Source organism: Candoia aspera, chromosome 13 (assembly GCF_035149785.1).
Source record: "Candoia aspera isolate rCanAsp1 chromosome 13, rCanAsp1.hap2, whole genome shotgun sequence".
NCBI lineage: Eukaryota > Metazoa > Chordata > Lepidosauria > Squamata > Boidae > Candoia > Candoia aspera.
Window position 1 is genome coordinate 11,334,256 of NC_086165.1, and position 12,897 is coordinate 11,347,152.

At 41.5% G+C, this 12,897-nt stretch overlaps 1 protein-coding gene across 1 annotated transcript in view; it reads left to right on the forward strand.

Moving 5' to 3' along the window:
• Nucleotides 1–9,179: 9,179 nt before the first annotated feature.
• The window catches only part of EFL1 (elongation factor like GTPase 1), a 52,185-nt gene continuing 48,467 nt past the window's right edge, over nucleotides 9,180–12,897 (forward strand). Inside the window, exons 1-5 of the mRNA XM_063313860.1 lie at nucleotides 9,180–9,228; nucleotides 10,419–10,523; nucleotides 11,696–11,763; nucleotides 11,873–11,957; nucleotides 12,425–12,558. Coding sequence (XP_063169930.1) covers nucleotides 10,433–10,523; nucleotides 11,696–11,763; nucleotides 11,873–11,957; nucleotides 12,425–12,558 — 378 coding nt within the window. The 5' untranslated portion in view covers nucleotides 9,180–9,228; nucleotides 10,419–10,432. The remainder of the gene's footprint in view (nucleotides 9,229–10,418; nucleotides 10,524–11,695; nucleotides 11,764–11,872; nucleotides 11,958–12,424; nucleotides 12,559–12,897) is intronic.

Here is a 12,897-nt window from a genome sequence, read left to right on the forward strand (position 1 = left end):
ACTAGACCAAACATGCAAAACTAATAAGACTGTAGCATTTGTAGAGTCCCTTGCCCTTTAATTTGTAAATGGTATTACGCATGCTTATACTAAGAAAGAAAAGCAGTTTTAGTATACCATAGTCATTACTGTGGCTTTCCCAAGAGTGAGTCTTGGGAATTGAAGCTTGGAGACTATACTAAGCCTCAGTTACAGATTCACAGCCCCATTTTTTTTTCATTATGTTTTCGAGTCAGTGTTGACTCCTGGCAATTGCCTGGACAAGTCCCTGCAGTTTTCTTGGCATGGCTTTTCAGAAGTGGTTTGCCATTGCCTCCTTCCTAGGACTGAGCAAGAGGGACTGGCCCAAGGTTACCCAACTGGCTTCATGCCTAAGACAGGACTAGAACTCACAGTCTCTCGGTTTCTACTCTGGTGCTGTAACCACTACACCAGACTGGCTCTCATAGACCCCAATACTGTTGCAGATGCTGGGAAAGCCTTTAGCCCAGGAGAGGTCAAAAAAGTCACACACCAAGCATTTCTATAAAAATAATTTATTTACAGAAAGCAAAAACAAAAGCAAAACATTTAAAGTACTTAGCTCCCTTTGGAGCAAGCCTTGCTGAGCTACATTTCCAGCAGAGAGAAAAAGAAGAAGTGAAGAACAAGTCCGGGCAGGTCCTCCCCCCAGGCTATTTTGCATGAAGCACGTGAGAGGAGACAATCACTTGCAACCTTTTTCACTCAGCCAAAATGACTAGGCACAATAATCTATTAGTAGGAAAACCTCAACACTCCCCTTTTTACACTATAGATTAAGTTGCAAACCAATCTTCTCTGACAACTCTTTGTGTCTTGGTACAGGAAGAGGTTTGGTTAAAATATCAGCAATCATGTCTTTTGATTCACAATATTTTAACATTATTTCTCCTTTGCTTATCATATCTTTGATATATTGATATCTAATATCGATATGTTTTGTTCTACTTCTGCAGGCTTCAGATTTTGCCATAGCAATGCAAGCTTGATTATCCTCATAAACAGTTATAGGCTGGTTCACTTCCATGCCTATGTCTTTTAACAAATGTTTAAACCATGTAACCTCATTACAGGTTTGTGTTAGAGAATAAAACTCTGCTTCTGCAGTGGAAAGAGCAACAAGTGTTTGTTTTCTAGAATGCCAGCCTAAGCTAGATCCAGCAAATTGAATTAAAATCCCAGAAGTGGATTTTCTGTCACTGACATCTGCTCCCCAATCAGAATCGGCAAAAGCCTGCAATTTCTCAGTTCCAGAGGCATTTAGCATCAGGCAATAATTCTTTGTTCCTTGCAAATACCTCATTAACCTCTTCAATGCTGCTTTTCCAGTAGATGTAGGCTTCTCTACCTGTCTACTTAAAATGGCCACAGAATTTGAGATATCTGGGCGAGAATGATTTGCAATGTACAGTAAACTTCCAATTGCAGATCTATAGTTCTCTGCCTCAGTTAATTGAGTTTCTCCTGTATCTTTCTGAAAATCTATTATCATCGGAGTAGAGACTGGTTTACAGTCTTGCATATTAAAATCTTCTAGGAGCTTTTGAATTTTACTACGTTGGTTTAACAGAAAGCTACCATCCTTGTCTCTGTGTACTTCCAAACCTAGGTAATTGGTCACAACTCCAAGGCTTTTTAATATGAAATGGCTTTTCATGCAGGCTTCAAAATCAAGCCTTTGTTTTTCTGTTGATGTGAATAGCAGCAAATCATCAACATAAATGCACAGATACATACAGCCTTGTTTGTCCTTCTTCATATATACACAGGGATCTGCTTTTCCTTTTTCAAAACCAAAATTCTGCAGTTTTTCATCTACTTTTTGGTTCCAGGATCTAGCAGCTTGTTTTAACCCATAGATTGACTTCTGCAGTTCACAGACTAGATTCTCCCCTTTTTCATAGCCAGGGGGTTGCTGCATGTATAATCTGTGGTCTAAATCACCATAAAGAAATGCAGTTTGAATGTCATAGTGGTTAACTGACATTCCCTTGAGTGCAGCAACTTTTAACAGTAATCTAATTGATTCACCTTTAGTAACTGGTGCAAAAGTCTTGTCAAAGTCTAAATCTTTCCTTTGAGTGAACCCTTTTGCAACCAACCTTGCTTTATATTTTTGGATTTTGCCATCAGCATCCCTTTTCAGTTTGAAAACCCACCTACAACCCAGACAGCGTTCATTGGGAGGTAGATTTACCAGTTTCCATGTTTTATTTTCTTTCAAGGATGCTAACTCCTGTTGCATGGCAGAATGCCAATTTTGTGCAATCTCAGGTGGTAAAGCATTCACTTGTTCTAAAGACTCAGGTTCTGTGAATATGTGAAAAGCCTTTACTGTTTCAGCCTGAAAACGTGATGGAGGAACGCCTTTATTACTCCTCTGAGATCTGCGAGGTAATACAGGGCTTAAATTTTGACTCCTATCACTTTCCTGAGAAGCATCTATCTCATCAGACAGATCTTCAATTTGCTTTTCTGGTTTAATGTCCTCATCAGGCAAAAGATCACCATCAGCAAGTCCTTGCTGTTCTCTTGTGGTGGTCAGTTCAACTGGAGAGCTAGAATTTAATCTCCCCCAGTTTTGTTCAGCAAAAGAAGCGCTTTTGCTAATTATTAATTTCTCTCCCATTATGAACCTGTAGCTCCTCTGGCTTTGTTCATAGCCAACAAAGATGGCTTTCTTTGTTGTGGGGCCTCCTTTCCTTCTCTGCTGTTTTGGAATGTGAACCCATGCAGTGCTACCAAACACTCTAAGATGGCTTACCTTTGGTTTCACACCATAAAACAAATGGAATGGAGTGTCCTGAATCATAGAGTTATACAACCTGTTCTGAACATAACAAGCAGTCGATAAAGCTTCTCCCCAGAACTTAAAACATAATCGTGAATCTTTTAACATGCATTCCATCGCATTTTGCAAGGTTCTGCCCTTTCTTTCAGCAACACCATTTTGCTGAGGGGTGTACGGGTTAGAAAGAATTTGTTCTATCCCTTTTTCCACTAGGAACCTTCTGAATTTGTGAGAAAGGTATTCTCCTCCTCTATCACATTGGAGTGCAGATACAGGCCTAGGGAATTTTCCATTTGCCCATGTCACAAAACTTTTAAATTTCTCAAATGCCTCATCTTTATGTTTTAAGATGTAGATAAATGTGTATCTTGAGAAATCATCAATGATGGTCATTGCATACCTTGCTTGTCCAAGACTTGGAGCAAAAGGACCAATAATATCAGAGTGTACAATTTCCAAAGGTCTAGTTGTAACTCTGTCACTGTGCTTACTCACAGGAGCTTTTAGTGTTTTGCATTCTTTGCAAACTACACAGTCTAAGTACTTATTACAGGGTTTTATCTTTAGGTCAGCACACAGCTGTGGCATTTGTGCTATATACTTGTAATTAGCATGACCAAGTCTCCTGTGCATCAGGTGTACACATTGGTCATGATATGGTGTGTTGCCAACTGCAGCCTTGCAGCTTGGCTTCCTTGCATTTTGCACAATGTACAAGGAGTCTTTTAACATACCAGTAGCACACAATTTCCCATTTTTACGTATCTCACAACCATTTTTCTTAAATGTTATGATATACCCTGTTGCAGCCAATTGTGCCACAGATAAAAGGTTTGATTGTAAATTTGGCACATACAACACACCTTTTACAGTTTCTCCTAAGCAGGATAAATACAAGTCACCTTGTCCCATAATTTTGGTGACAGACCCATCAGCCAAAGATACACTTTGTCTTTCAGTTTTAGACAGTGACACAAAAGAGCTTTTACAATTACATAAATGACAACTGGCCCCAGAATCTAACACCCATACATCAGAATTACCCTTCTCAGCAACCTGTGCAATCTGGGTTGTCTGAAGAGCCTTCTTCTGTGTTGCCCTTGTGTTCTTCTGCTCTGTCTTTCTACTCTTGGGTCTCATGGCACAGTCTCTTTGCAAATGTCCAGCTGAACCACAAGTGAAGCATCGCTGGCTGGCTAGTGCTGTGGCCTCAGGTTCCTTTCCCTTCTTTTCCCTCATTTTCTGGTCTTGCAGCTTTCCAGAAGAGATGGGGGGGGATCTTTCCTCTCTCTTCTCCCATTCAGCGAGTAAGCGCTGTGTAACATACGATGGGGTGAGGTCTGCTTCAGGCATAGCCTCCAGGGTACAAATCAGCGTGTCCCACGTTTCATTTAGTGAGGACAGGAGGATATAGGATTTTGTGAGAGGTGTAAATTCTATTCCTCTCTCCTGCAACTCAACAAACAGCTGCTGAATATAATGCAGGTGCTCAGGAAGGCTATCTCCTTCTGCAAGGTAGGCTCTGTACAGCTTTTTCGTCAGAGTAACTTTACTCCCTGCTGTTGCCTTTACATATAAGTCTCTCAAAGCGTCCCAAAGTTGCTTTGCAGACTGCATGCCTCGCACGTGGACTAGCTGATTGTCCTCAACTCCCAAGATAATGGTGGCTCTAGCCCGCTCATCCTGTCTCAGCCATTCAGCATTGGGATTTTGGGGGGTTTGCTCACCAATTGGCAGCCAAAGATCCTCTCTGCGAAGATACATTTCCATCTTCAGGGCCCAATTCAAATAGTTGGTCTCTGATAGGCGCTCCAGAGGCATTGCTGAGGGCTGGGAGGTAGCCATGGCTTCTTCCTTCTTTTGCAAGTCACCTCAGCTAGCTTCTAAGTCCTGCAGACCGGCAGTTGCTGGAAAATCTCCAGGTGGCTCCAAAGAAAATCTTCACAGGTCTTTGCTACCTGCCTTTAAATTGTGCATGAGGTGTGGAGTTGATCTCTCTTTTCTCTCTGGGTTTTACTGGGCTGTTTTACTGGGCACATAACCTGTTGCAGATGCTGGGAAAGCCTTTAGCCCAGGAGAGGTCAAAAAAGTCACACACCAAGCATTTCTATAAAAATAATTTATTTACAGAAAGCAAAAACAAAAGCAAAACATTTAAAGTACTTAGCTCCCTTTGGAGCAAGCCTTGCTGAGCTACATTTCCAGCAGAGAGAAAAAGAAGAAGTGAAGAACAAGTCCGGGCAGGTCCTCCCCCCAGGCTATTTTGCATGAAGCACGTGAGAGGAGACAATCACTTGCAACCTTTTTCACTCAGCCAAAATGACTAGGCACAATAATCTATTAGTAGGAAAACCTCAACAAATACAGTACTGCAATTCTTTTGAAGGAGGGATGGCTGTTAAACTACTTTAATGATACACCGTGAATCAGAAATAGGTGCCACTGAGTTCAGTTGGGGTTACACAGATGACTATTCAGCTTAGAATGCATGTCATACACATGAGTGCTTTTAGTTGTGATGAACTTAGAAAAATCACAGCCATCTCAATTGATTAGGAAGAAGGCATTTCTCACAGAAAGAATGTACCTATGTGCATTCAGCCTTAGTCTTTATTAGGTGATGTAATCATACATACAAAACTTTTATCAGATGAAAGATTACACTTCTCTTACTACTTACATAACTACTTTATACATTTTCCTTTTTTTTTTTTAGTGACTCTTAATTTGTGTATGGCTCAATTCCCCAGGTAACAGGTCCTAAGCAACAAGATTCCCCATTGAAACAAATAGTGCTGTTATGAAAGCATATCAATGCTTAAATCAATACTGACTTGAGATTTTATTGACTAGAAAACTGTTGATAATGTTTATTTTGCAAATCATTTGTTTGTAAGCCTGTTTCACAGAGCTTTTGTTCTCTGGTATTTCATCACAGAATCTGAAAAAAAAAATCTGTTTAGCTTTAAGCTCTCTTGCCTCTTCCAGTGTCATGTCATTCAATGTTTATATTGGCCAGGATCCAGGGAGCTGATTCACATTGTAACTTGTTTTTATATTTTGTTTGTTTAAACAGCTGACTCCCATATCCCAACCTGTTGTTGAAACCCCTTTTTAGTTCCAAAAGCAGTGAGCCATGTGACATGGAAGACTGGCATGTGAGAGAAATTACATTAAACCCCATCTGGGCTCCTTGGGCAAGTTTCAAGGATTTGGGCTCCTAGCCACCAGTTCCCACAAGTATCCATTGGAAGGCTCAATTTCCTTCAAAATGAAAATGCAAGAATCATTCATAAACATGCATATATTGAAGACTGAGAGGCAACTTTTTAAAACCATATTTTCTAGAGCCTATTGAGAAAATAAAGATGTAGGAACAGAAAAGTCTACAGCTGATTTTGTAACAGTCATATATCTCTAGATCCAAAACAATTTACTCTCAGTAACAGCTAATGGTCCTCAAGGCAAAACTAAATATGAATGACTTTGATTCTAATGTTTATATAAATAATATTTGCTGGATATGTGTATGCACAGGCACAGAAATTTAATTATTTCCTCTTTTGCTATTATCCTGTCATTACTCCTTCTCTAAAGCTAGTATTTATATTGATAGGAAATCCACTTTTGATGCCAATAAGCAATTCCAGTGGCGAGATTTTCATCAGGTCCACAGCAAAGACAGAAATAATCTTTGTTCCCACTAGCTACAATCTCAACTACTATTACCCATCCACACACACACCTGTTGCTATGTGTTCTGTTTTGTTTTTAAAGTGTGTACTACACACAGAAACACAATATCACATTCAGGGTGGATGCTTTTGTTCCCAGGTATATCTTTGGAGCCAAAAGAAACAAGTGTAAAATGGTGATGGAGAAAGAATTGCAGCTGTCAGGCCTTTTTCAAGGATGAGTAATTCTGCTGTAGCTGTCTTGAATAATCGATGAACAGATTATATCATGAGGGGGCGATGGGCAGTGAATAAATTTATAAATAAATAAATAAATAAAAATAGAGGAAGCAGAGGAACATGCCAACCCAAGTGCAAGGCAACATGGTCACAGTGCAGAACTGTACAATGGACAATCTCCTCTGGGGATTTTTAGCTTCATGGGAGCCATTTGGTTTTGTGCTTAAAAGAAATGTTCCAATGTACATAAGCTGTTTTCTTATAGCAGCCCAGCATGCCCTGGAACGTTCATGGGACACTAGAGAGTGACATGGAATAGGTGCCACCCAATCTCCAAGACATACTGTGGAACATATGACATTCCCCAATGTTAGTATCATTCAGTTTCTGCACTTTCATTACTGCATACCACAAGTAAATAATGTTTTCAGCTTGGGGAGCATTGGCATTTTGAAAACATAAGGTAAACATACTCACATAATGACTGCAGTAGGAGACTTGCCAATTCATAAAACAGAAGCCATGGTGGGCATGGCCGATCACAAAACACCCACTGAGCAGAAGTAAAGTAGCCTCCCAGAATGGTTTCTATCAACCCAGTGGGACCTTTATGGGGCCCAAGACATTCTTGCAAGTAATTATGAAGTTAGAGCATGGTGCTTTGCTTTGCTACTTCCTATTCTATCTATCTATCTATCTATCTATCTATCTATCTATCTATCTATCTATCTATCTATCTATCTATCTATCTATCTATCTGGTTAGCCTAGTGGACATTGAATGTCTAGGACACGCTAATGCTCATGGCCACCATATCACCTATCCCTACAACACATGTATGTAAATGTAGCTCTAGGCTCTTGGGGTTTTTATGCCCACCAGTGAGTTTCATGCACCAACTGATCATGTCCACGGCAGGTAAAAAACTTTGGACATGAGATTTTAACACTAGTGACAGGCAAGAAAGAAACAAGAGTCCAAATCTATGCATGAGTTACAAGAGATGGGGGATTACTCTGAAATGGTTCATCAACAAAGATATAGCCAAAAGTAACTTGTTAGGATTCCTATGTCACAGATGAGGAATATGGGCATGAAAATAAAGAGTCGAGGTGAAGCAGCTATGGCCGAAATCTCCCTTCCCCGCTTGCTCCTGTTGAAGTCAGACACACTTGGAGATCTACTGGAACCTCTCTGATTCCCCCAGAAACCCTCTTTACATTCTACCTGCTTTGGCTGTTCCTCTTCTTTTCTTTTCAGAAAGGTCTTTCAGCTTCAAGGCAGACTTATTGTTGAGCAACTTCATGAATCATGGCTGAGCATGGATTCGGATGTTGGTCTCTGCAGTGCCACAACCTGGTGCCCAGACTGCACCATCCCAGGCTCTGCTGACTCAAGGGGTGGACCTTGCCATCCTCTGGAGGGCTCCTGGCTGAAGAAGGCTGCAAACTGACAGCCTGAATTTATTTACTTATTCATTGAATTTATATAGCTTCCCATCTCACACATGTGACTCTGGGCAGCATACACAGTTAAAACACAAACCTGAATGCTGTTGTGGTTCAGGTTTTGGATGAGAATCTGAGAGACCCAGTTTCAAATCCACCCTTAGCCATGGAAGCTCATTGGTGATTTTGGCCGGCCATTTCCTCAGCCCAGTCTACCCCTCTGGGGTGTTGTGCAGAAAAATAGGGGAGGAAGGAGTGCTCTGTGTGCCTTCTTGGGCAAAAGGCAGGTGACAACAACAACAACAACAACAACAACAACAAATTAAATCTATATGCTGTCTGATTCCCAATGACTCTGGACAAATGAGTCAAATGAATGAAGGAAGCAGGGCTCATGTATTTCACAGGATGGTCAGGAGGATAAAACGGGCATAATCCCCTTCCCATCCAAGTAACTTGGCGGAAGGGCAAGAGCGGTTGTTTTTTTTATTCCATTTTTATACTGACAAGCACAACAGCCCCTTAAAGTCGCTCGGGCTGAAAGGAAAAAGCGCGGCCGAGCGCTGGACGGGGATTCCAAGTCGCCTTGGCCCGAATGGCACCCCCCCCCCCAAGAAAGAGCCGCATCGCGAGGGTCCTCCCGCGCGCACCCGTGTAGGGAACGCGTTATGTGTGAACGGCCCCGAGACTCTCTGCGGCGCAGGCAAGGAGGCTATCGAGAACCGCCGTTCCCGCCCTTTAAGGAGCCCTCTCCTCCTCGCCACCTTCTTACCCACAAGTGCAAATCTGGCACAAGCACCGCGGCTGCTTCATCTTCCCGTCTCCCCGCAGCCGCCTTCGCCTCCTCCTGCGCTCGGTAACTAGGGAAGCGCCCCGTCGCTTAGCAACCTGCTCGGCGTGCTCGTCCCCTCCCGGCCCCCGTACTCGCGCAACCCACGGGGGGGCGGAGTCCGGGCTGGAGCCGCTCCGCCCATCTCCTTCAAGTCGCGCGGAGCGGCGGTCTAGGCGGAGTTCCGGTTGGGGTCTGTTGAGGCGGATATTGGGCGCCACGGAGGTGAGTCCGGCTGTTTCCAGCGGGATCGGGTGGGGAGCTTCCTTTGGGAGAGAGCGAGGCGGTTTGGATGCCTGGCTCCCAACCTGACGCCAAGTTCATCCCTTGCCTCGCCCGGGAGAGCTCCGATAGTCCCCACCCGCCGTCTGACTTCCCTGGCGGGGTTGTTGCGGGGTGAAATGAGGGCAGGGGGCCACGTTGGAGCCCCTCTGAGAAAAGGGGTGATAATAACTATTTTGGTATGGTGTGTTTCTCTGCACGGTGGCTCCAAGAGAGCCCTCGTGGCCTCCCAAAATTAAATAAGTTTAATTTATTTATTCGAATGTATTTATTTGAATTTATTTATTTATCTGTGCGTGCTTCTTTGTTTGCTGCCTGATTCCAAATAGTCTGACACCAGCTTTGCGTGGGTTTAATCCAAATTAATTCCGAGGATCGGTTGTAGTGGCTGGGCCTGATGGAAATTGTAGTCCAGAGCATCAGGAAGGCACCTCTGCTTTCTCTCCCCTCACCCTTTTAAGGGGTCCTTTATCTATTCTTCAGTGTCTCTAATAAATGTATAATGTAACCTCAGGTGACATTGCAACCCAGTTTTTTCTCTTTCACCTCAACCCCCAAAGATGAAATTAACTAGGTTTTGTGTAAGGTGAGGCTTTTAATGAATCACAATTATAGGGTAGTAATTAATTGGTTTGGCTTTGAAAATGAGGTATGCCTTTCATGCTAGAGGAATAATTTTGCTTTCTGCAGTTGTCTTGTGTTTTTGGAAGAGCTGAGCTCATCTCTCTAACACCTGTTTGACAGCTCCCTTAAGATGCTGTGGTGGCTGAAAAGAATCAGAACAGTGAGATGCCAGAAGCAGCTCTGGAGTAAAAGAAAGGTTCAAGTGGCAGAAAGTATTTTTTATTATGCAATTTTAAATATATAAGTATGGAAAACATGAAATATGAGTGTTAGTGGTTGTTAGTTCAGTATTCAAGTTTTTTTTTTTCATGAAAGATGAATACACATTGTTGATTATAATATCAGAGTGACTGTGCTTCAGGGCAAAACTAGATTCATTTAAATATAGCATAGCATATACATTCCTTACCTATTTAGAAAGCTAAGAACTGAATTTAAATTAAACATCTGCAGTTTTTTTTAAAAGTTTGCATCTTGCTGTTTTCAGTATGAAATGCTTTTCCTTCCAGCAAAACATCAAACCATGGTTCTTGCTAGCTCGAATAAAACAATTGGACTTCAGCAAAACACTGCCTGCATCAGGAATATTTGTATACTGGCTCATGTAGACCATGGTAAGAGACATGGCCTCCACTCTAAAGAACAACTCATGAATTATGGGTATATTCGAGTGAATCTTTGTTTTTAATTGTGTATATTGTTGGTCTTAAATTGACTTTTAAAGTGTGTCTCTAGAGAACAGCTGGTATGCTGTCTCAGAGGAAGCCTGGCATAAAAACAAATTGCCATATGGATGAAGTTCTTGTGGGTATTTTGCTTGTTTTGTCCTCTTTAACTACATATTTTCAAACAGGCTGGAGCTATAGTGCAGCCTTCTCTTTTTGGGGCTGCGTTAATTTTAATTCCTACACTGAGGAGGGTATTGGATTTTCTGGGCTAAAAAAAGAAAAACCCTCCTTTCAACAAGTATTTTTCTGAGTTGTCTGCAAAAAAAAAAAAAAAGTTTATAATGCTCGCAACTGTTGGTAGTCAGTAGATATTGAATATGTTTTGCAGGGTGTAACTCCATTAGCTGGTATTTTGATTAGTGCTAGATCAGGGAAGTTGCATATTAAGGTAGGAGTAAATAGGAGACCCGGAAAATTCTGAGAGTGCCTTGGACTGCAAGAAGATCCAACCAGTCCATCCTCCAGGAAATAAAGCCAGACTGCTCACTTGAGGGAATGATATTAAAGGCCAAACTGAAATACTTTGGCCACATCATGAGAAGACAGGACACCCTGGGGAAGATGCTGATGCTAGGGAGAGTGGAAGGCAAAAGGAAGAGGGGCCGACCAAGGGCAAGATGGATGGATGATATTCTAGAGGTGACGGACTCGTCCCTGGGGGAGCTGGGGGTGTTGACGACCGACAGGAAGCTCTGGCGTGGGCTGGTCCATGAAGTCACGAAGAGTCGGAAGCGACTAAACGAATAAACAACAAAAAATAGGAGACCCAGTTTGGTATAGTAGCTAAGATACAGGAGATGGTGAGTTCTAGTCCTCCGTTAGGCATGAAAGCCAGCTGGGTGACTTTGGGCCAGCCACTCTCTTTTAGCCCAACCCACCTCACAGGGTTTTGTAGGGAAAATAGTAGGCAGGAGCATTAAGTATGTATGCTGCCTTGGCTTGACCAAAAATAAAGGTGGGATAAAAAAGAAATAAAATATCATTACATTGCTTTAACTTTCTTCCTTATATATTTTGGATTTAATAGTATATTTCTTTTTCTCTATTGCTTTTTCTAGGCAAAACAACTTTAGCTGATTGTCTCATTTCTAGCAATGGAATAATATCCAGAAGATTGGCAGGAAAGGTAGATTTATACATTTCCAATCTTTTATTTTGAATGTGTTAATATTTTCTCATGAAAACTTGTAAAATGAGATGAGGAAACAAATTTTCTGTTATTTTCATTCATACAGCTGAGGTATTTGGATAGCCGAGAAGATGAGCAGGTTCGAGGTATCACAATGAAATCAAGTGCAATTTCATTGCTCTTTGTGAAAGGTAAAGGAATTAAGCCCATACTCTGTGTGCTTTTGAACTGTAAAATCCTGCATGATCATGAAATAGTCTCACTGAAATCAGGCTTTAATTGGTAGTTTCCTACTATGCTACTTATTATATGGCCTCTTCAAATGAAATAATGATCTGTTGTTGTTATTGTTTAAAACCACTGAGAGTTCTTAAATGGATGAGCAGTGAAGAATAAAGGTCAGGGTGAAAGTTTGAAGTTGCATAGTTAGTGAAATAGGAAAATACAGTTTGCACAAACACAGAATATATTAATTCAAACCACTATCAAACTATAGTTGACTGCAAACAGAAACTTTAAACTTTCTGCCATACTATCTGGTGGAAAATACATGAGCTTGAAATTCAGACACATTTATCTGTTCAGTGGCTGTTCATCTGCTTTCTGGCTTCGCTTCTAAAATACTTGTCTTTTAACTTTTTTTTTTCTTGGATTCTAGATGATCACGAACATCTCATCAATCTAATAGACTCCCCTGGCCATGTAGATTTCTCTTCAGAAGTGTCCACAGCTGTCAGACTTTGTGATGGTTGCATCATTGTAGTAGATGCCGTGGAAGGAGTCTGCCCACAGGTATTGGAAAGCAAGATACTTTGGATATAGGAGGGGAAAATAAACTAAGTTTCCTAATTGATGACTTTCAACCTTCAACCTGCACATGGAAGGAACAATTTATGTTCAGGATGCTTAGCTATTTAAGGTCTAATTATTTGTAGAGGTGTCTCTCCTGCTGTGAATCTGCCTGGTTACTTGGATCAGCAGGAAAGGCCCTTGTGAAAATGTCCCACCAAAAACTCAACAATTGTAAGAAAGGACCTTTTCCTATGTGGCTTGCAGGGTATGGAATGAGTGTTATAAAGAATTGTATTTGGCTCCCATGTATTTAGTAATATGGTGAAACTATATCACTTT